The sequence below is a fragment of the Thermobia domestica genome, chromosome 12, assembly GCF_964235325.1.
Source record: "Thermobia domestica chromosome 12, izTheDome1.hap1.1, whole genome shotgun sequence".
NCBI lineage: Eukaryota > Metazoa > Arthropoda > Insecta > Zygentoma > Lepismatidae > Thermobia > Thermobia domestica.
In genome coordinates, this window is record NC_137465.1 from 105619613 (window position 1) to 105645061 (window position 25449).

The following is a 25449-nucleotide window of genomic DNA, read 5'->3' on the forward strand; positions in this document are numbered from 1 at the left end:
ATGGCAAGAAGTATCATCATTCTACAATAGGTAACTTTTACGTAGAATATCAATTACTTGAGTTTTATTCCTTCGAGCTACTTATCTCATGTGGTAAATTCAAAACAATTTCAATTTAATACAAATACATTGTAAAACTTTTCCGTAATTAAGCATCTAGGGAAAATTAAACATTTAATAGGGAAATCTGTTATCAAAATATCCAAACAAGTAGATAGAAGATTATCTAGTGAGAAATATTGTGAAACTTTATAAAATTCTCCAAGTTAGGATTAACATTTACTGGGAAACAACGCGCCAGCGAGCATTACGTATAGTGAGCAGAGAGCACAGGGGAAATAATTACTAAACTTTTTGCAAACAAAATTGGGGATGCTAATGCAAGTGCGACAACGAGATTTTTTCTTTTTTTGGTATCGTCATGAAGTTTACACATATGTTACAATTTGATTCTTTCCCACATAAAAAAAATAAAATAACCATAATAATAAAAATGACAACGTCACTTCCATCTGGATTCGAACCCGCTACCTTCGGCATACAGACTAGTTGCTTTAACTAACTGAGCTACTTGTTTCCTTACGTGAACTGACCCTGTTCTACGGTAAAGACGATTATTCATTACGGTTGCGCTACCAATTCGTCCTTTTCCATAGACAATTTCCACTTTTTGCTCTATCTTTACGTTAAAACTTGGCATATATTCATATATTTGGAGTTTGCAGATAATGCACGAAATAAGACATATTAGAAATATTTCGTTAAAAGTTTCGTTTGTAAATTTTATCCACATTTCTCTCAGTGACATAGATGTCTCTGCTTCGTGTTGAACTGCAGAATTCCCTCGCGTTCTTGAAAATTTCCCACTTTAGCAGAGTTGGTAATTCTCGAGATTTCTGTCGATTTAATGTTTTTTGCTTCTAATTTATTTATTTTAAGCTAATATCTAACACAAATATTAAAAACGGGTTTGTTATTAACCTGTCCTGCTGGGGAAACCTTCCGAAATTTCGAACAAATAAAGAAAACAGAGATATTTTCAAAAAAATTCAAAATAAAGAGACGCGTCATTTATTTTGCTCATGGTAGTACATGTTTACAATATCGGTGGAGCACAGTGTATGTGTTGGTACCGTTACATACGCAGACACGTTTTCACTAAATACCACGTGCTACACATTAACGTGCATTCGCTGATCTGCACATGCCTGCAGCCCGCACCCTTTTTTTCTGAACATTGCATGTACATGCGCGTCGCACAGGTACTGTTCAGTCAATGTACAGTGCACACATGTGATTTCATGTCAGGACAAGAATTATTACATTCAAAAACAGGTGTTATTTCCCGGATAAGTACCTGTTTCTGTTCCAAACCATTTACTTTACACGTAACACCTGTAGCACATGAGCAAAACATGCGAAAACAGGCACTGTACATGGCCTGTTTTCTCAAAAGTTTTCATGAGGGTTGTCATTCACATTTTTTGTATTTGAAATATATATATTAGTTGTATTGAAACAAGGAAAGGGATAGGTACTTATTTAAGGATATGGAAGGCCATAGGTACGTATTTAAACTTTGTTCATATTTTTATAACAGATGTCTCAACTAAGAGAAGATATTACAGAACTACAAGTGTTTAGAGAATAGCGATTGCTTAACTTCACTAAAATATAGTCTGGAAAATTTTCTGTTTTGATCTGGAAAACCTGGAAAAGTCAGGGTATTTTGTTTGTCTGAAATAGTAGACACCTTGCTTAAGCGTCTCGCAATAAACATCTTTATTGATTGTTACACCTCGTGGTAAAAACTCAATCAGTAAAATGCCTTGTCTATCCCAAAACACTGTGCACATGACTTTTCGGGGTGTCAAGAATTGCTTTGGTTTAACCTTTGTTGGGGACGAAGTATGCCTCCATTCCGTGAATTGCCGTTTCGTTTCAGAGGTGCAATAAGCAATCCAAGTTTCAGCCCCCGTGACTATCTGCGATAAAAAGTTCTCGTCGCCATCATGATAACATGTCAGAAACTGAAGTGCGCTGCCCATCTGTTGTTTTTTGTGTTCTTCAGTAAGAAGTTTAGGCACCGAACGTAAGCAAAGTTTACTAAAACTCAGTTTTTCAGTAGCAATATCGTGAAGTACTGTTCGTGAAATTTGTGGAAATTCAAGACTCAGAGCTTTATTCGTAAACCTACGGTTGTTCTTAATTCTTTCTTCGATTGCACTCACCAGTTCATCAGAAACCACAGATGGATACCCATATGGTTCTTTGTCATGCACTCGATCACGTCTTTCCTTAAATTGTCGGACCCATCTTCTCATCAGTGAATCACTCATTGCATTTTCTCCGTAAATCTCGCAGATTTCTCGATGAATGATACTTCGTTTTACGTTCTTCGCATTCAGAAAACGAATCACAGGGCGGGATTTTTTTTATCAACGCTGCCATTATAAACTATCACTACGAACGACACACAACACATAGCAATCTCAAAATGGCGTCATTTCGTTCTTCTTGGATCAGAGTAACTGGTGCGCATGAGCGGAACTGCGATCGTAGCGCTGCTGCGGAGAAAAATCGTAACGGAACTTATTTCACGAACTTCCTATCGTTTTTCTTTACTAATTCTGTTCCAATCATTAGCAGCAGCTATCCTGTCTTCCCCTAAAATAAAAACTGGATAAATTAAATTTTGAATGTAGAATGCAATAGGACATAGTGTGCCGGAGTTAAATGAGAATGACCCATGAGAGTGTTCCGATTTAGAAGTGCGCCCAGCAACATCTATCAAGAAGAGTCTGATACATGATCTCTTGCTTTCCACCAAATCATAGAGACAGAAAATGGAATTCTTTTTTCCACATAACCACGCTCTAAGGGCGGGGAGATTTGCTTAGTGGTTTTCAAATCCCCTGGGTTTTCTCATTTAGGTTTTTAAAGTCGGAGAGATTTGGCTTGTGTGTGTCAAGAAAACCCGAGGTTTTTGCCCCCTTGGTTTCGGTAAAAAAACACCAGCAAAACACCAGTGGTTTTTCGTCTGGAGAGTTAAATATCTCTGGGTTTTTAAAAATGAAGATATTTGGTCTACAGTGAAAAAACCCAAGGTTTAAATACCTAGCACTTTACTGGGGGAAATTTATCCTACTCGTAGGAGTGTTTTTTCAGACGAACATGGACGAAATAGACCACATCGATTACGTTGGTGATGTTATTGAGAACCAGCCTAGTGATGGGCAGTGGGAATATTCCCGGTGGGAAGGAATTTAAAAAATATGAATATTCCCGAGTTTTTTCCCCTGACCTACAAATTCCCGGGAAGGAATTTATTTCCAATTGTTTACTTTCTCTTCCAAATTATAATAACCATATGGCTAATTACTTTATTTTAATATATTATGATTTATTCTAGGTTTTAAAGAATTTGGAGGTTAAAAAATTTAAAATTCTTTGACTGTACTTTATATAACAAATAATATGTTTTTTTAAAGTTCCATTTCCATTTGCACTAAAAAGTAAGGTAATTGTTTAGAATTGGGGGGGGGGGGCAAAACTAGCAAAAAGTAGGATGATTCACGGAAGAAATGAGTTGATAGTCGTGTTCAAGTAGTCAAGAAAGTATCGAACACATTTTTTTAATGCAGTAGGGGATTTGTACAAACCGTAAAGGTAAGTGGATGTGATTTATGTGAGAAAAGAAAGTGAATTATTGGTTACGAAGATAGAAAACAATGTGCCATGCGGGACTCTAACCCGCCTTCAATCGCTAACGCTCGCTCTGCAATGCTGTCTGAATTTAATGCTGGTAACGTAATTTAACGTATGAAACCATAAAACAACCGCATCGGAATAGAATATCACAAAAAAGTAGGTGCAAAAGCTGGCCCCCGATGCTAAACAACAGCCAAAATTAGCAAAGTACTAATTTAGAAATGATGAAAAGGAACCATTTTGAAAAGTAATTTAGAATTATGTAGAAATAGAGATGAAGTACTATTAATAAACCCTGAACCACCGTTAGTAATAGACGTCGATCTGTCTCCACTCTCTGATTCGAATTTCTTAAGAGGTACTCGGACATCTCTTACATGTGAATTAACGCATGAAATTTCGAGAAATGGGCAGGAAAAAAAGGTCGTGAGTGGCAATGTTACATGCAAAATTATAAAGATAATAAAGTATCTTGCAAATGTTGTGTACATACATATTTATGCGCAAATGCCAAAATTGTTTATAACATTTAATATGTTTATAATATCAGTAGTAGAGTCAAGTTTAGAAAAGCCAGTTACATGTAAATTTAAACTGTTTAGCGGTTTAAAAATATGTGGACTTACTATACCATTTTTGAAACATATTTACTTTCATAGGATCCTATTGTAAATAAATGTCCATTTATGCGTACTCTCTAAATATAATAGAATATTAATAAAATAACATCGTTCAGAATATACATTTTAAAGACTTTTCTGGGAACAACAGTAATAACATACTATGATATAAAAACGAATTTTTCTTTGATTGTACATAAATTCCCGGAAAATTCTCATTTTGGGGAATCTTCCCGGGAATTTACCAATCACTATCCCTGACTCTAATTTCTGAAGAGGTACTTGGACTTCTCTTACATGCGAATTAACGTATGGAATTTCGAGAAATAGGTAGAATGAAAGGTCGTGTATGGCAATGGTACGTGCTAAAATATAAAGATAAGTAAGTACTTGCAAATTTTGTGAACATAAATATGTATGCGCAAATGTTGATAAATTGGTGAGACATGTATCTTCTAGCATTTACCCAATCAAATTGGTTTATAACATTTAAGAATTTAATGTGTTTATAATATCAGTAGTAGAGTGAAGTTTAGCAAATCCACTTACATATAAATTTAAACTGTTTAGCGGTTGAAAAGTATTAGGACTTACTATATAATTTTTTCACACATATTTAATTGATAGAACATATTGTAAATAAATATACATTTATGCGTACTCTCTAAATATAATAAAGTAACATAGTACCGTTCAGAATATACATTTTAAAGAATCCTCTGGGGACAACAGTAATAATATGCTGTGATATAAAAATTAATTCAACTCTGAAATCATAATATAGGAATAGAATGCAATTTTCTTTCTGATTGTACGTAAATTCCCGGATAAATTCCCATTTTGGGAATCTTCCCGGGAATATTCCCGAAAAATATCTTCCCGGGAATTTACCCATCACTAAACCAGCCACACCAAAGAAATTATACAATTCGTGGCAGAGTAGATCCTTTGGCAGTCTACAGCAATGAAGAATTTGGAGATCGGTTTGGCTATACCAAAGAAACTTTCCGAGCATTAATGCATTTGCTTGAAGAAGATCTACACAAACCAGTACGTAAGCATGACTGCTCCGCAGTTTTACAGGTATTGATTACATTACGCATTCTCCGCACAGCACTTTTCAACGAGTGGGTGGTGATTTGGTAAATGTGCATCGCACAACTACAGGAAAAATATTTCACAGTGTAGTTGGAATTATACCTAGAAGGCCTCAGTTCATAAAAATGCCTGCAGGAACATAAGTTCCTGCAGTGAAACTGAAGTTCTATGAGGACTCACAATTCCCTGGTGCATTTGGAGCAATTGATTGTACGCATATTCCAATTCTGTCACCCTCTGGTCCAACTGCAGAGTTGTACAGAAACAGGAAAGGGGTACATAGTATCAATACACAACTAATTTGTGATTCTAATATGAAAATATTAAATATCGTTGCGCGTTGGCCTGGCTCCACCCATGATTCAACAGTCTTGAGGAACTGTTCCCTGAGAGTCATAGCCAAAGAAAGAAACCTTCCTGGATTATTAATAGCTGACGGTGGTTATGCTTGTACAAGCTACATGTTAACGCCTATTCCAAATCCTCAAAACGCTGCAGAAGAAAGATATGACCGTGCTCATAGGAAAGCAAGAAACGTTCGCTGGGTTTTATTTGATTAGACAGACAGGGAAAATAATACTTTTCAGTCACATGTACAGCAAGTCGGTGGATTTAAAGAAAAACCCTGGGTATTTTGCCCCACGTTTGATAATGAGCAAATCTCTTCACTGAAAAACCCCGGGTTTTCGCAAAAATACCTCGGGGGCAAATACCTAGTGTTTTACTAAAAACCAGAGGTTATTTTCCCCACAGCAAATCTCCCCGAGACTGAAGACAGACAACGTACGTGCTGTGTCCATCTTTTATCTTTGTCACCAATTTCACACCGAAGTAAAGGTGATAGGATAGGCTTTGGGAGTAATAGTTCTTCACTGCGATCTCAACGTACACTTCTCACAAATGTAACAGAACAGAAACAACACATTACTGTTGTTTATCCAACACCAATATCACTGTCCTTAGAAAACTTTTTTACGGTGCACAAGTATGTTATTTACGTACTTCAAACGATATTTTTAACGCATCACATAAACATGGAACACTAGAACTAGAAGCAAGATGCTGTCACCTAGGAAACACTTTTTATCAGTGTTGCTAACGTACGAAACTAGTGGTTTCATGAATACCTTATTTTTCTTACGAATTCGGGAACAAACTGGGTCGTTTCTCACAAACTGTAGTTGATACGTGAAGATGTAGGCTATACGTGTATTTGTTTCCAAGAGGTTTTGCCCTCTGCCACAAATCTAGGTAATAAAATCTTTCCATTCCGACAGTGAGATTTTCTGAACATTTCACTCTGTGAGTTAAGAGTTGCTCATTCTAGCCAAAAATGTTAGAGCACTTAGTTCTGCTAGTGTCTTCCATTGGTGTATCTGTTTTTGAACCATTGTTTCGTATTATGTTTGTTGTTTCTTTCCACCATCCGAAGCTTTATTGTAGTTCATGTTAGTATTTTTTCTTTGTTTGGGTGTCTCCTCAGAAAAGTTATGAGCATGGTAGCTTAACTGATTTCATCTAGTAACTTCCAAATAAGTACATTTTCACTGTTTAACAGAGGTTTGCTGTATGCAGTTGTTGTAACATCCATAACTAATATCTGGTTAAAATATCATTGGACTTCTTGTACACCTGCAAAGAAAAGAACAAGATATTATTTTTGAATCATAACAAAGAAGTTCGGTGCAGACAGATGTTGGTTCAAAGCCCCACAACCTCGTCAAGGTCTCGACCTCTGTGAGGGCCTACTTTTGACTGGAGAGGGACGTAACATCATATTCACCATACTATCTTACGCCGGAGAACCAGATTCTAGCAAATTCCTTGATATTTCACTTAGCAAACCCTTTGGAATTTCTTTAATGCCAAAGGTTTTGCTTTGATACTTTATCAAGTAATTTGCTACTGGTGGTGATGAGATGAAGGGTGGGGGAATTCTAACAAATTCCTTCGTATTTCACGACGCAAACCCCTTGGTATTCCTTCAGTCATAAAAATTTTGCTGCGATATTTTACCAAAGAGTTTGTTATTATCAGAAAAAAAGGGGAACAGAGAATGATGAAGTAGAAGGATGCTAATGTGTGTGTGTGTGTAGAGGATTGTTGAAGATGAGAAAATAAGGACATTTTAGGAAATGAGAAATAAGGAGAAAGTGTTAAGTGTAAGCCCGAAGAAAATGGAAATAAAAGAATGAAGTGCCGCTAAGGTTATAAAAGAATATTGTTACAACAATACTTGTATTTTTTAAATATTAAATTGTCTTTGTCCAAAATTGATTATCCACTTTTTCACTATTACACATTCTATGATGTAATTACCTTGGAAAGTTATAATAATTGTTTGCTTGTCCTGCTGTTAGCAAACGTCAATATTGCGTTAAAAAAAAAAAAAAAAAATACTTCCAAACTATACCAAACATTCTCATTTTTAACGAAAGTGATTTCTACGAATTACAGACAAATGTTGGCAGGAAAACTTAAGTGGTTTTAGATTTCGTTATTCATATCCTTGTAAAGAATGTACCATAAAGAACGCAACTTTTGAAATGCCGCCATTTTTGTTGTAGTAAGTTGGTAGCAGCGAACGTTACACGATTTTCATCTGTTGTCTTTGTGGTTAGTAGTCACGGAGCACCGAATAGCACATGATCATCATTGTTTTCTGTACGGGTCAGAATGGAGCGCTCTACGGCAGAACAGCATGTTGTTATAGTGAAACCTTATTACAAATGTGATGAATGTACAGAGTTTATTATTATTATTATTACTTTCTCTCAGCCGCGTTACTATCAGCCGGTGCCTCGAACATTCAAAACCGGCGAATTATCATCATTGCGATTTTTTCTTTATTTGGAATTCTTTATTTCTTACTTTGAAAAGGAAAAACACTAAAAAGGGAAGGAGGAGAAGGACGCGAAACTAAAACAAGGGATTTAGACAAAGCAACAAAATCAACAACAAAAAGAAATAAAATTTTGAAACAGCTTGTTTGCTTAACTCTTGTCTAATTTCTTATGTTGTATGTTTGTTCTGTGCGTTTTATTTTCTGTTTGTTTTTGTTTTGTGTATGTAATTTACCTCATGGCCATCGTCTTCTTTTCTTCTTTCTTCAGGTTTTCACCCTTTATGCTCGATTTTTTTATTTCTTCCTGTGTTTCTCTCCTGTGTGTTTTATTTCTGTTTATTTCACTTTTAACACTAGGCTTTCACCGTGTGTGTCTTCACTTATTTTACACAAGCACTGCACTAACACTATTTCTACACCAACACTTGCTGCTTCTAAGTTCTAAAACAAATTCCCGACCTTCACCAAAAAGAACTAAACCAAGAGGAAAACACACATTTGACACTTATTTGTATCGAAATTCTGTATTTCTCTACAGTACAACTCGGTTCTTACATTTCCTTGTGATCAGTTTTGAATTCCTACAACGATACTGCTAGTGTTCTCAGTTACGCGACTATGCCTATTCGCAGTCCAGTGTATGCTGGCTTGAGGTCCAGGATCCACTCAGAGCACTTAGTGCAGGCCCTGGTCCGTTGTATCCTTCCGCCCGCATACCCGGACTGAGACCTTCGGTTTCTATAAGGTGCCCAACGACACTTTTCACACTCACGCATCACACACTCTTGCATCGGAATTGCAGTTCCTGATCAAAGCGCCGGAGATGCAAAACACATTCCTGTCTTCGGTGGAAGCACGGTGATCCAGTGCTTGTTTTCCTAGAATCCTTTCTCCGGTGCGAAGACTACATGCATTCTTCCACTTACACTCCTTCTATTCATATTCTTCTTCTAAAAATTTTCTTCTTAATTCAGAATATGCATTTGCTAGATTCTCTGGTATTAGACAATCTTCCTTTATTCTTAAAATTTCTTCTAGCGGTTTTTCTCTTATCTGTGTTCTTAATTCTAATGTTTCTTCTAATAGTGGGTACCACATAACGTGATGCTCAGGACTTCCCTCTTCTCCATATTCAAAGGTTGGGTTGAGATTTGATTTAATTCTGTAAAGATATTGCTCATAAGGTCCATGTTCTGATAGATAACCAGTTCATAAGCTGGATTTAAATGGTTTATTCTCAATCTTTCGAAGATATTAGGAAAAATTCTGTGTAACAGTTGTGCTCCATTATATTCCTGCCATTCTTTTTCCAAAGTTGTAATATGCTGTCGTTAATTTCATTTTTGTCTTGTAAACCTTTATCAAAAATTTCTCATATCTTCCCTTTGTCTTCTTTTCTTATCCAATAGTTGGCTGCTCTTTGTAGCATTACGTAGTTCATCGGCTTCATCTCTGAAATTACACAAAGTGCATTATGGGATGTGGTGTTGAATGCTCCACTCATTCTAATTAATAAGTTCCTTTGTGGTTTGTTGACAGAATTTTTAAAGGTCTTGTTTTTTAATATCCTATCTATCCAAACGCTTGAAGCGTATCCCATAGTAGCTGATAGTATTGTTTCTTGATATAATTTTAATATTTTTAATGGCAGCCTGTATTTATTTCTTGTTATAATGGTTAGTTATTTGCTATATTATTTCCTCTTTTTATTATATATTTTAAATGCTCATCAAGTTTTAATCTATCATCTAACATTATGCCGAGATATTTTATGTGTTGCACTCTATCCACTCTTACACAAATTAATTTTATAATTGGATTTCTGTTGTACAAAGACTGTTCGCAGACTCCGTGGAATGTTTGATCAACGTAATGCAGTAAATAAGGCAACTGTGATTCATTCATAAATTGACTTCAAACTGTTCCGCCGTTTTCCTGAGATTGATCACACATCAAGATCATTTTTATTTTTATGTATTAGATTGGCTGAAGTGTTTGTTATTTGCACGGGGAGAATAGGCGTGCGGAAAGTATTTGAACCGTCTTTCCCCACCTTGGTATATTATTTTCGGAACAGCTGTGAGCGTTCGTACGTGCACCTGTGAATCGAGTCGCACAGCATGACGATTCTACAAAAGCGCGAAAACAAATGGCTAACAGTTCACACATACTGACCACAGCACTTTCACTGCGCAACTCATCACTCTCCCATGTTCTGGCTCGCTGACTGTCTTCGCGCCAGAAGTCATAGCTGTTCCGAAATTAATCTGTCTATACCTGTTTCAATTAAAGTGTAACGATAACCCATAAGATATTCTGATTTTGGCATAAATTTGGACCCCCTTACCTCCCTTAGGATACGCCTTTTAACCAAAGCAACATGATAAAAACCTAGCTTAGAATGGGTACTATGTTTATAATTCGTTTCAGACGGTTAAGACCTTTTTCTGTGATCCAATCACAAATTAGACAACGTCGATTTCAATTACCCCTTCCCCTTAAAACCGGAATTTTTGACACGTTGGAACATGTATTCGCTTATTTTCTTAACGAGAAATTTATTTAGCGAGTTTAATCATTCTAACCTAGAGTTCGTGAGATACTCCATTTTTCGCATAAATTATGACCTCGCTCCCCTCCCCCTTAGTATATGGATTTTAATAAAAGGAACATGATAAAAAACGAGTTTGAGATAGTTGATAACTATATTCAAAAATTCATTTCAGACGGTTCAGCCATTTCTCGTGGTTCTATCACAAGGAAGATCAGTTTCATTTTCATGTACTCGTACATGATTACGAAGGTAGAGCACGCTCATGGCATCTTAGAGGTGGGAGCCCCTGTTTCGATTCCCGACAGGGGCTTATCATCTTTGTTTTCTTGGAGTGTTAATTTTTGCATTTGCAAGCGTTTACGAAAACTACAGTTGCTCAGGACGTACGAGTCAGATGAACACTAAACAAAAACGAATGTTTAGAGAGACTGAGGTACACGGAGAATATATACTCTTGCTTTTGTAGGGTTGCAAGAGTAAATATGTAGGGTTGCAAACCAATACATGAAATCACCAGAAGAATACAGAAAATTACACTTTTAAAGGAGTTGTATGTTGGAATAGCATAAAGTGGGGGGTTCATAAGTTTTGTGCTGAATACTATTGCATGTAAAAAGTCTGCAGAAATATCCACAGCTATGATACTACTGGTACCGTAGAGTTATGTGGGTCTGAAAATTAAAGTTTGCGATTTTGATGCCATTTTTGGAGCGCAATATCTCAGGAGGGCAAAGTGCTAAAAATTGCTGCTTAGGCCACAAAGTAATTTTGTATGTGAATAAACTATTGAAAAAAAAAATCACTAATGATATTACATGGAGAAAAAAGTGAGGACGTGGTAAAAACAAGAAGATAGCACGTATATGACGATGGTAGTAGCCCGGAAAAACTTAAATGTTTAAATATGTTTCATGCTAGATCTCAAAAAGTACTCATGGTTCAGCAATTAGGCTCGCTTTCATTTGTGTTTAGTTGTCCAAAAGATTGCAGGTGGCGTTAGTTCCGTCTTTCTAGCTCCATGATCACTGCCATGTCTATATGTCCAGTTCGACGATGGGTGTCGTAGGTGTAACGGGGAGCTAAGCCCCTTACTATATAGACGTGGCAATGATCAATGGAGCTAGAAAGACGGAACAAACGCCACTCGCAAGTTTTTGCACAAGTGAACACAAACGAAAGCCGCGTAATTGCTGAACCATGCGTAGTTTTTGAGATCTAGCATGAAACATATCCAAACATTTAAAATATTCCGGGTTACGATCTTCGGCATGCACTTGCTTTCTTCACGTTTTTAGCGTGTCTTCACTTTTTTTCTCTATGTAGTATCAGTCATGATTTTTTTTCAGCAGTTTATTCACATACAGAATTACTTTGTGGCCTAAGCAGCAATATTTAGCACTTTGCCCTCCTGAGATATTGCGCTCCAAAAATGGAATCAAAATCACGAACTTCAACTTTCGGACTCACATAAATGTACGGTGCCAGTAGTATCATAGCTGGGAATATTTCTGTAGACTTTTTACATACAATAGTATTCAGCACAAAACTTGTCAACCCCCATTTGATGCTATTCCAAAATGCATCCCCTTTAAAAGTGTAATTTTCTGTATTTTTTCTGCTGATTTCATGTATTGGTTTGCAACCCTACATATTTACTTAGAAGCAAGAGAATATATATTCTCCGTGTACCTCAGTCTCTCCTCTAAACATTCGTTTTTGTTTAGTGTTCGTCTGATTCGTACATCCTGAGCAACTGTAGTTTTCGCAAACGCTTGCAAATGCAAAAATTGACACTCCACCGACAACAAAGATGGTTGGCATTCAGGAACACTTGTATATACGGCAACGTGAATGATGTCATTGACCTTCTCATACACAAGGTTCGTCACTCAAATTTTTATAATTTTTGGAGATGGTCGAGCAACAATTTTCACCATCTTTGGACCATCTCAGATGGATTGACCCAAAGTGAACAATCGATAAAAGTATAATTTGTATCTGCATAATTATATGGGTATAAAAGTTGGGCCTTAATTAAAAAAAAAAAAAAAAAAAAAGTGAACATCAGTTGATAATTTCCGAAAACAAAACTTTGAAGAAAAAATACATATGGTGTGAAAGGAGACAAACATATGAATTGAGTAAATTGTCTAACGTAGAACTCTTCAATAGTCAGTACCAGACCCATCACCGAATATAATAGAAATACGTCTAAAAATGGCAGAGCACGTGGCTTACATGAAAAATGTCGCCAAGTACAGCCACCAGAAAAGCATCTCCCCCCTCCTAAGTGCTCTAATTCCATTACTTGGGGTCCAGATCATTTGCAGTAACTTTTGTCAGCACTGACAGCAGTTGGTAGCCCTTATCCAGGTCTTTGTGCAATTAAAATTGGGAGTAGATGACGCACGAAAGAGTTCTCCCTTCTAAGATGAATCTCTATGGTTCAGAACGTGCTGTCCAATGACCACCATATATTAATATCAATATTGCTGTGTATGTAATGTATTATTTCGTTATATGCTGTGTGTTCAGAGAAATAAAAATACTGACCACGTATGAATCAGAAAATGGTTGAAAGTAGATGAATTTCAAATCTAGAACAACTGCTAGAAATAAGTTTGTAAATGATCGCTTCCATTGACAAATCTCTAATTCTCCACATTCCAACATATTTTTCTTCCTGGAGAGATGATGATCTTGCTTGTCACAGTGGGTATGCATTGAAATTGATATTGAAACATTTGAAAAAGCTTGAACCTGGCCGGAATTTGTACCCGGGTCCGTCGAATAGAAGTACAATGAGCTAACCACTTACCTACCGCGTCACTTCATCTTCCACTCAAACTATTAGCTAGTTAAAATCAATGCATGTAAGATAATACACAAGATACTAATGCTTGTATAAGGAGACGTTCCTTACGTGAGTGTCACAATCATTTACTCGAGATTTCCTTCTTTAATTCAAAAACAAGTTTATGTAGACCTTCGTCAATGAGGAAAATATCAGGAAACGTTCTTCAAGTTGAGGCTACCTCATCGTTTTTAACGATGCTTCTGATTTACATTACGATTCTTCCTCACCTTAACTTCTAATTTTCAAAGAAGAAAAGACTGCAGATATTATTTTTGCATTCTTCGAGTTGTATCAACACGTGTAGAATTAGAAAGCTATTTTTATCTTCCGTAACTACTAGTTTATTTTCTTATTTTTATATGAGGAATTCGTAGTAAAGTGGTATAGCATGAAACTCGTATGGCAGAGACCCGGGTTCGAATCCCTACGTAGCAATTATTTTTTTATTGGATAGTATTGTTTACGTAACTGGTATTGTAATTCTGTTATTCCTTTATAATTATTATTATTGAAAAGTCAAGGAGTCTACTAATCTGGAAAACCTGGAAAAGTCAGGGAATTTTATAATTTCTGGAAATGCCAGGGCATTTTCTATGTGTTCGCCATATGATACCGCGCTTTGTCTTGAAGAATTATGGTAATCCGTGTCCGAACGTGCCGTCGCTTTGTTCAAAGTGCAGGACAAAGGGGTTACGAGAAATTATAGTAGAAGACATTGACTGTCTACACGTAGGAACAGCATAGTGCAGGATGATCCGAAAGATATCATAAGCCACAATGAATAGGAGTGTACCGATATATCGGTATCGGTGATATCGGCCACTTTTGGGAGTTTCGGTATCGGCGCAAGGACACTGATATTTACCGATATATTTCCCGAACTATTTTCAATATGTTTAATATTAACAGTGACACATATTTCATCGATTTCTTTTATACTTAAAAGTTAATCTAAATTATTATCATTGCAGAATCGATTTCTTTATGCATATGTACGCCTTTGATTTGCATTACTCGTACTCAATTGATATTTTTAGTCCCTCCATGCCAAAACACTGGTGAAGAAAAGTCAAAGGTCCTCAGTCAGGATCATGGGTGCCCGAAGAAAATTTTCTAGGGAAGGCTCATCCTATGGTTGCTATATTACACGTGGTATTTAATATACGTGGTTTGCTATATTACGTATACATTTTCGTGAGCCAGGAGGACGGGCCCCACCCTGCCCTCTCCCTTCGGTCGCCCATGGTCAGGATAGCAAACCCGTCATTTGAATCTCAAACGAGTCAGAGGTTTCAATTCAGAAGAAAATGCTATGGAAGAAACTCACAAAACGCTCAGTTTGTCATTATTTTCTTCTACTTACTGGTTAAAAACAATTAGTTCTAAAGTTAATAAATAGATTTATCGTTTTCGACTTCGCTTAAATAACCTTTTTTTTAATGTTATACATAGCAACACCTGGTTCACCACGCATATTTTTTTAAACAATAAAAATTTGTAACGGTAGTATCCGTTCACATTATATCTATGCAGGGGCGGACATTTGGAGGCAGTTGCCCCCCACTTATTTGAAGTAACCCCTTTATGTATATAGTTTCATTTGGAAATGTAAAGTTGTTGTAAGTATTACTGGTTCATGGAATAGGTGCCATATAATATTTACCGTGGCGTGAATACGTGTTGGTTATTTGTCTTCCCATGGAGTTAAGAAAGTTACATAAATTGCGTTTTAATTGCCACAGAAAATTGCCCAAAAGGTAACCTTTTGGAGCGTAATAATTACAGCGTACTTTCATTTCTTCTTACAAGGGCTCAATATGTTAGTCAGCCGCTTTGAAACTAATTGAGAGAACATTTCGCAAAACAAGAAAAGTCTTTCACAAATTATTCTTCAATTGCACAAATATCGACAAGGAATATTGAGTAAAAAGAGAGTAAAAAGAATCAACTTTTACCTTTTTCATTGTTTTACCCACAGTATTTATGATATTTCGCAATTACAAATTGGTGGTGAAACAAAAAAAAAAAAAGTTTCTTTTTTTACTAGCAGACGCAGCAAAGCCCTTTTCGTTGGCTTTTTTTTTTTCTTTGAACAGAAAACAAGAAGGACACAGTTGTGAATGCTCAAAGAGCGTTGCCAGAACGAACTTATTATTATTATTATTATTATTATTATTATTTTTCGAAATTTAAATGAAATTGTATATTAAATGTATTTAATTAAATTCAGTAGACAATACATTTACATATTTGGAACCTGCGTATTAGGAGATCTGTTGAATTAGCTATATTGAGCTGTCATTTTTTATCACCGTATATATATTGAAAATGAAGATACAACCAGTGGCCACCGGTTACTATTTGTTAACAAAATGTTCACTATCCTCTTAGGTGTTGATCAACGGCAGCATCTCTCGATGACTTACGGTTCCCGAGATGTGGCTTCTTAAATCTCCCGAAATCGGAACTTTTGGCCAATATCTTGGGAACGGTAAGTCATAGAGAGATGCTATTGATGTTGATCAATACCTAAGAGGATGGTGAACATTTTGGTGTCAAATAGTGACCCGGTGGCCACTAATTAACTGGCCACTGGTCAAATCAACTATTTTCCAGACAGAATTTCGAGATGTTTATGGGCAAGGAATCAAGTCTTTTCTTAGATCTTCGGTATTTAAGAGTACAAAGGGCTAGTACCTACTGGCGTTGCTCTTGTCAATTTACTTAATGAAATATGAAATATGATATACGGTATTTTAACTGAAAAAATAGTATCCTATTAATTATACAATCTTTCATCAGTGTTAGAAACAATCAAGAAAACTAACATTGATATACAAATATTCAGATTATGTCTTGCTCCCTCACTTTTAACGTCCAATCACCGCCAGTGTATGTATGAAATAGAGACTAGTAAATGCAATGTAACTATCAAAGTACATTATCACTCTAAATATCAATCACTGACTCTTAGAATTAAGTTTACACTATATAAGTATTTGCTGCTTTTTAGTTCATTTTATGTGAGCTGGATTAAATTTAGAGGAAATATATTTTTTGTGTGGAACTTAATATGAAATTCTGCTTTTTGTCTTTGTATGTCAAATTTTGGCCTTATATCTAATATATCGTATTACTTGGTTGATCATTTCATTATTCTGAAAATTCCTGATAATATATAAGAAATATGTCCAAAAGTATCGGTATCGGCAGTATCGGTATCGGGTATCGGTGAAAAAGTGGTATCGGTACATCCCTAACAATAAACATCATTTTGACACCACCATCGTCTGCAGGAGGAGAACCAGGATGTCTCCATTCATTGGATTACCGCTTCAACCGTGGTTCATACGACGGAGTCCAAATTTCGTCCATAGTGACAATCCTCCCAAAGAAGTCTTCACCCTCCGTCTGATAGCGGTTCAGCAATTCCTGTGCAAGTGCATTCAATGCATGCGGAACCCAAGAATGTCTTGCAGAATATGGAAGAGCCATTTCAGTCGGTAGCAAATAGAACGGTACTCAGCGCCATCAGATCTATGGTCTTTGGGGTAGGATTGCAGTAAAGAAATCATTACTTCAAACATGAAACATTACAAAAAGATACTCGTGAAAATAATAATAATAATAATAATAATAATAATAATAATAATAATAATAATAATAATAATAATAATAATAATAAATAAATAAATAAATAAATAAAATAAAGGCTGGAACGATAGACTATGGAATACCTCATCAACAAAGTACGGAGAAGGTAGCATCACTATTCGGGGATGTTTTACAGATTACCAAGTTGCTTTTTTAGTTTGAATTAATGAAATAATGGACAGAAACAACGTTTAAGTGAAGCATGGAATTCCATCAGGAACGCAGATTTGGGGCAGTAACTTTGTACTACAATAGTATTACCGTCCCAAATATTATTTCAAGCTTTGAAGTAATGATCTTAAATGCAAAGAAAATATTTACATCACCAACAAATGGAATAGTTGCCACAGTCATCGGATTTGCTACGCATCGAGCTTTTGTAAGTTGAAAGTGACAGGACAGCCCATAAATAGATGTCAGCGAATACTGAAGGTCTTTGAAAGGCTCTTCAGAGCTACTGGAGTCGCATAACTTAACAAAAAATAGAGAAATCAATCAAACAAATGCCTGGAATTCTTAAAGGTCTTATCAAGGCTAAGAGTCGGCATTTCATTGAACGCAAACATAATAAAGTTGTCTCAGCGGAATCAGGACCATATGTTTTAATTTCTTTATATGAGCAATGATGTTTATTTTAGAGAACAAGTCCAACAAAGTGGATTTTATGTGGATACGTCACCTTTTTTGAAAATTCTGAAAAAGCAGTACTGTGCTCAGACTTTTGACAATGATTCGTTGTCAAATTGAATGAATCGTTAACGGGTTGCTTACTCCTGGAACTACAGACAAAATTTTATACCTTTCAATACCAACGGAGTCCAATGGACCCACGGTGACTTTTTTGCATTTTTTAGCCAATAATGTACACTTTTTGAAGAGAGGAGCAATTAAACAGTAAATTCCTTCCATCGTACTTTTTATGAACTAGAACATCAATAAACACATTTACGTTTAATAATGTTTATCTTTTTTATGAAAAAGTATCATTTATTTATGAACTAACAAATACTAAGATACATAATATTGAAATTCAGACTTCAGAAATGTATTTTTATGTAACAAAAGATAAACATATATAAAATTTTCCAAGAAGTTTTCACAAACTCGTAGTAGTTCTTTCATTTTAGGAAACAAATGAAAGACACATGGACTCATGTCCGGTGAAAAGAGTGGGTGCTCTAGAACCTCCCATCCCCACCCCCATCGTGCGAACAAGTTCCACACAGGAATAGCATTGTGACAAAGGCCGTTGTCATACAAAACAATGGGTAGATCCCTTATAAAGTTGGTCCGTTTCCTGAATAGTGCAACAGGACGAAGATGTTCCAGAAACCTGCGTTAGTACACTGCATTTACGGTCTGGTTAGCATGGACTGCATGCCGTAATATGACACCATGTATATCGTATGCCACTATCAGCATCACCTTCACATTCCCCTAGGTTACACTTTCATGCTGAGCAGCTTCTTGGGTCGGGGAGATGATGCGTGGCACCATTCATTGGATTGGCGCTTAAGTTCTGGCTCGTAAGAGTGCGCCCATTTTTCGTCAAATGCAATAATCCTGTACCGGAACACGCGACCTTCCCGTCTGTAATGTGCAAAATGATCACAGACGAGAGTGTATCTTCGCTATTTTTGAACGTCTGTAAGGTGGTGCGGTACCCGCCGGGGTGCAATTTTTCGGTAACCAAGGACATTGTGCAACACATTCAATACCGTAGTGTGGGATGCTCCTACCTCGTTAGCCAATTCCCTGTCAGTCCACCTCCTGTCCACATGCAGCAAAAATTGAATCAATTCAATGACTGTTTCCGACCCCATGTCGACCTCCACCTGGTTCCTGTTGCACACTATCGCGTCCTGTACAAAACGCTGCAACCCAAAATATCACAGTCCGATACTGCAATGATCATTACCGCATACCTCACGTAGTCCAGAGTGACTTTCTCTGGCGTTTTTTCACGAGCCAATTCGATCTTCATCCATGCACATTGTTCTAACTTGAAAAACATCCCCTTTAGAGCGGTGTGATTTGACAACCTTCATTCAACACACTCCATTACTATTATTGCAGCACCTACACTAGGGCTGCCACGTGCGCTGTATAACTCCACACATCCTCTACATGTGTTACCAACAGCAATTCCAACAAAACTCCCCCCGCGGGTATAAAACAATGTTGCCACATGTTTCTTTCCAACCCTCGTATTTATTTCTAGCTTCACCATGATAGCTAGGAGAGCATTAATATGCCTATGCTGCCGTCTACAATGCACAATTTCAACCAAAGCTGAAGTTTGACAAATTTATTTGCAATCAATAAAGGTCAGGGTCCAATGTACCCGCTTAGGACTTAATGCTATAAATTAGTAAACCTTATGACTTACAAAAATAAAATAACAGCTAAGTAATTTAAAACAAGAATGCAAACAGGAAAAAGACAGAAAATGTTAATTCCTAGAAACGCACAATATCATTATAATTACTGACAAAAGAATCTGTATGGGTCCAATGAACCCATCTGGTAGTCCTAGGGTTAAGAGTAAAGTGTATTTGAGTTTATTTGAAAGAGATGTTTATCAGTCTTACTTTTCCCCTTTCCATTTTTCAGCCGTTTCTGATTAATGGGTATAAATTCGATCTTAGAGTGTACGTGTTAGTTACTTCATGTGATCCTCTAAGGATATATGTTTACAATGAAGGCTTGGCCAGGTAAAGGTTTGTTATTACATCTTTTTCTCTGTATATTAATCTAATCTAAACATTCAGTTAAGCATGTAAGGTGAGAATGCTAATATACATTATATAATCACCTTGGAGTACTCTTAGAGAAAAAAGGAAAAAAATGTAGGTAACAAATAAATTCTGTGCATGCGTTCTTATAAAACTGACCTTATTATGCCTTTATATTTATCTGTTGACATTTTTCAATAACTCTTCTGTTCTCATTTGGTTCACCATATACGATGAAAAGCCAAGTCAAAGAATTCATACATCTAATATTCAGTTATCTAGGATTGTGTGTTCTATGTGGTATTTTAGCTTCTAGAGGTGACATAACGTTGCCTTGGAATGCATTCAATCATTAAAATGTCATTAGAGAATGTCTGGCACATTATTATTAACTTAGCAAACTCACAATCATAGATATTGGATAAGTATTTGAGCTTTTTACAGTAAATTGTGATCGTTGATGAGAATAAAACATTTCTTGAAATATTTTACTGAATAAATATAAATACGCATAATAAGATCAGTTTTATTATTGAGTTAGTAGTAATTAGCCAGACATTCTGCTCATTACGTGTTCTGTAGAGTTAGAGATTTTGTGGGTGCGCCAACAACGAGGTCTTTTTGCACTCATGCGCTGACATAACTTTATCATTAAAACAAATCAAAGACAAAAGCAACAAAAATAAAACTAGTAATAAGTTAATTAAAATACAAGAAGAAACATCCACACACGAGTTAAAATTAAATGGTATGCAAAACCTGAAACTCTTGCAAAAATAGCAGCAGTTCGTGAAGAAAACATGTGTTACCACCTAAGAGCAAGTACAGGTCGTCCGAAATCTTGTAACGTTGTCGATGCCGAGCCATAGTGGGACAATCGACAAAAAGATGACGGATAGATAAAAGGTCTCCACAATAAACACATTCTGGAGCTGCTACTCAATGTAAAAGATATGCATGCGTCAAATGACTGTTTCCAATACGCAGTCGAGTTAAAAGTATTTTTTCTCAACGAGATTGTCGGGAACTAGAGGTCCAGACTCCTAAGAGTGGTTTAATGGCATGCAATTTGTTGACATGTGCAAGATCCCGTTCCGACTACCATTGTTGGAGAAGACGAGATGTGAACACCGGGTAAAGATCAGTGCAAGGGAGGGCTCTTGCATTTTTTGCCACAGAATCCGCCTACTCTTTACCAAGAATGCTTACATGGCTAGGAATCCAACAGAAGTGAACAATTGAGCCGGCACCAAGTAAGGAATGGCATTTTAACAAAATACGTTGAACTGTATGTGTCGATGATGTGCGTGCCTTAAGGTAGGTAGTCAGTAAACTATTTCTTAGATTATGACCTCTTTTTCGTAACTTCAGACAGGATAATAAATGTTGCAATGTGCATCCATTTAACGTTATACAGAAATCTCCCCACAGTATCTGACAATATCTTTAAGTTGAATCTTTGGTGCGGATACGTTGAAGAATACGGCCCGAGCGTTGAAGAGTACACGTTTATACCGAGACAAACAGACGGACAGAGATCCAAAACTCACATTTTCGGTATATAGAGGCCATGAAATGTGTAAATCCGTTGAAATCTGGAATTCGATATTTTCACAATCACAGTATTTTCTTCTGTTCTATCGTCAGTCGAAAGTGAAACGTACGATTTACTTGAAAACACCTCTATTTTGTTTATATTTCATTAAACACTCCATGGTGCTATAAGTAATTTATTTCAGAGAATTTTATTTATTCTAAATAATTACTTATCGTTTTAAAGGTTCTTATGTGTTTTATTTTGTATGGCTCATTCCATGAAAACTTCATTCACAACTTCAAAGAAATGTCTGCCGTCATGTCTCCGATTTTCTTTAATTTCTTTTCCTCGGTAGGGATCTACGTGATAAATGGAAATTATGCTTTTAAAATGCAGTTCTAATATATATTCTATAATACAGCTCTAAAATTGTTTATTCAGGTTTTTGCAAATGAATGTACCTGTGGTATAACATGCAGAATACGTGAAAGAAGAAAAAAACATATAAGTAAGCCGAGCGTTCTTGATGGATATAACGCAAAAAAGAGTTAACTCACCGCTAAAATGTATTCATACCAGTGATGCCACGGGTCGCAAAGTTGTTGACGCGTGACTCGGAGACAGTGAGACCCGTTACTCACCAGATTTAGTTAACCGACAGACACATAAAACAGTAACCCGTTCTGACCCAGTAACCCGAACAGACTCGTGACCTGGTGTGAGCCGGAGACAGAGAAATATCATCATACACATAGGGAATATGTGCTGCTAATGTAATTGTAACAAACAAGATTTTCTGCTATCTCTCTGACTTCTCACTAAATCTATAATTTTATTTTTCACTTGTTGTGTGCTCTGTTTGTTTCAAAGCATCGCACTGAAAGACAACTACAAGGTTTATTAGTATAAACGCATGCGCATAAAAAAAGGAAAGCTACATGGATTCTGTTTGGATGCAGCATATTGCATTTGCGATCCCCAATATTCCGAAGATTTTTTAAAATAATTTATCACATATATATATATATATATATATATATATATATATATATATATATATATATATTTATTCATTGTCAACGAACTTACTTTCCAGAAGCTCTATTTTTAATCTTTTATAAGGTTTCAGCAAATAGTCACATACTGTATACTTTATCTTCTAGAGCTTTTTCCCTTAGCATGGGCATGAAAGTTTTCATCTAAGGATGTAAACAGAGAGCATTAAAATAGAAGGTGGGTGTTCAAGTTTTACTAAGCTTCTGCTTTGCCGAATTCTTAGCACACGTGACTTCGGTATGCGTGGTTCCTAGTTGTGTTCCCAGTGGGAGCACTAACATTTTGTGGTTTTGATCCAGCAGCATGGGACAATTGAAGAGCTACCTGAATTAAAAGATAACGAACTCCAGTCCAGAAAGCCAGAAATAATGACCCCTGAGAACCGATTCGCTGACCACACACCTCTCCGTTGAACATGTGCCATCTAGCGACCCGTAGCCCTTCATGGCTTGTAGTGCCAAGGGGTTTAGTACTTATCCCGGTGGCAGAACTTTCTTTGTCTTTCCGCGATGAGCTTTTGTAAGTCAAAAATTTTCTGCAGAAGAGTTAAAAATACGCTTTATGCGACGTAGGATAGTTCAAACTATACTTATGCGAGTCATCTACATTTAAGACATCTACACATAGCAGGCATGTTTTTATACTTTTCTGTTGGTTATTTATTTTTTCCTCTGGCAATTTTTCTGCACAGGCGCGGAAAATTTTCTGCAGTCACATCGCAGATCGCAGCATGTTCTGCTGCGGGGGTACTTATTTATATCTGGTAGCTAATTTCATTAGTATTTCAATGTCATATAAATAAAACTGAAGAGAATGTGACTTCTTTATAATCTATCTCTTTGCAGTTCACCTCATCTCTGTGCGCTGAAATAAAATACTGAAATTCGTGTCACAAGAGCTCATGAAACAATATGGCCGGCCATATAGCGCACACTTCAGCCTTAGTGCATCGGCTTCCAACGCCACATTTCTTACCTTCTGAGGCCAGTATATATATATATATAATGACACATAATGTTAGAAAATCATAGAAATGCGATGCAAACAAAAAATTGGATAGCAAAATGCAATCCATAATCATAATTTATTACCAAAGTGAGCTAGTTTTGTCACAAAAACAAATTAGCAGTGTTTCCTTCATGATAGAAGATTTCTTAAATCCGATTTAAACTACTCACTGACAAAAACAATACGTTTATTGTAAAAATTATTAACGTATAACAGTTTCGCCAACTATCCATTTTGGCTTCATCAGACACTATCTGATGAAGCCAAGTGGATAGTTAATGAAACTGTTACACGTTAATAATTTCAATTTCACATGCCTACTAAGCAAATCAAGATAACCCCATATAAAAGGCAGTTTAGTTAAGATCAGATGAGTTCTGTAAACCGTGTACATCCTTTAAAAAAGAAAAAAAAATCAAATGAAGAACGAAATATAAACATATCATAGTTCAGTTGCCTATCTTACTATTATTTAGTAAATATTACTTGAAATGTTCCTTCTTCACATGTGGGTTTATTCTTCGTGAAATATTTTGAATCTTTCCTTCCCTTAGGATATACATTTTAGTCAAACTAAAATTATGAAGTTTCAGGTTGACTCAGGTCCTGTGTCCGAAAATTAATTTTTAACTTCTGAAACGTTTCTTCACTTTAGCTATTGTAGGAATACAACGTGGAAAATATAAAAGTATTTTACAAATTGACCATTCTCCCTCCCCTAGAAGTGGCATTTTCGCAAGCCTTGGAGCGCGTTCATTCTCATTCAATTTAGCAAGTGAGTAAGCACTCACTTTAATAATAATAATAATAATAATAATAATAATAATAATATATATAGTATATGTCGAGTTTCATCTCCTTAAGGTTAGAGAGTTATGAGATACTCTGTTTTTGGTGTGTATTTTAAATCCCCCCCCCCTCTTCAGCTTATGGTGTATTTTAAGAAAGTGGCATGATGGAACCCATCTCGAGGACAGTTTTGCCTACGTTCAAAAATTCATTTCGAATGGTACAGCTGTTTCTCCGTGATGATGATACAGGTATCGTCGATTTGAATACAGAGAAAAAGATATAGAAATTGATTCTCTGCCCCCACCCTTAAAAGTGGTATTTCTGAAACATTGACAAGCAAACGTTCGAATTAAGCAGAAAAAAAAAACTTTATTTTTTTCTTCTTTGATTGTGTTCAATATGTCAAAATTAGTGCTTACCCAAATTGTCGCATCTCGACCGCCATTGATATGACAGAGAAACGTATTTAAGACTTCCATTCTTTAGAAGGTTTATACTCTTCTTGATTTTTACTTAGACTTATTAACTCAAGATGTAATTAAAGTAAAAACATGAGTTATACCTCGTTTGAATTGCAATTAGATGGCCTTTCCTTCGATATAACTTTAGTTTGAATTCTCTCAAAGCAGGGAAATAACAGGGAAGTTTTGAAAATATCCTGATAAAAATGTTTGTTTTCTGATTTTATTCGCTTATAACTTGGTAACATTGCTTTTGATACTAACAAAAAAGAAATGAGACATACTCCATTACGTTTAAAAGGTATTGTGCGTATACATTCACTGCTTTAATAGTGTCTAATAAAAAGTAGAATGTGTTTTAACTTGCAACGAAAAAGTAGAAAATTCATTTTAACAAAGAGCAGGGTGCGACAGTGAATCAGACCATTTCGAAAACGTTATTAAGAGAAAATGAAATTTAATCGGGTACAAGTTGAAATACAAATTAGACATGAAAACACTTACTTATTTGTGAATTTAAG

General features: G+C 36.1%; 1 protein-coding gene across 6 annotated transcripts in view; it reads left to right on the forward strand.

Annotated features, from left to right (window-relative positions):
* The window catches only part of LOC145666574 (tubulin polyglutamylase TTLL13-like), a 211565-nt gene that overhangs the window by 78013 nt on the left and 108103 nt on the right, over nt 1–25449 (forward strand). For all 6 annotated transcript variants that reach the window (XM_081733930.1, XM_081733929.1, XM_081733932.1 and 3 more), the window contains one exon: nt 19953–20053. In XM_081733930.1, coding sequence (XP_081590056.1) covers nt 19953–20053 — 101 coding nt within the window. The remainder of the gene's footprint in view (nt 1–19952; nt 20054–25449) is intronic.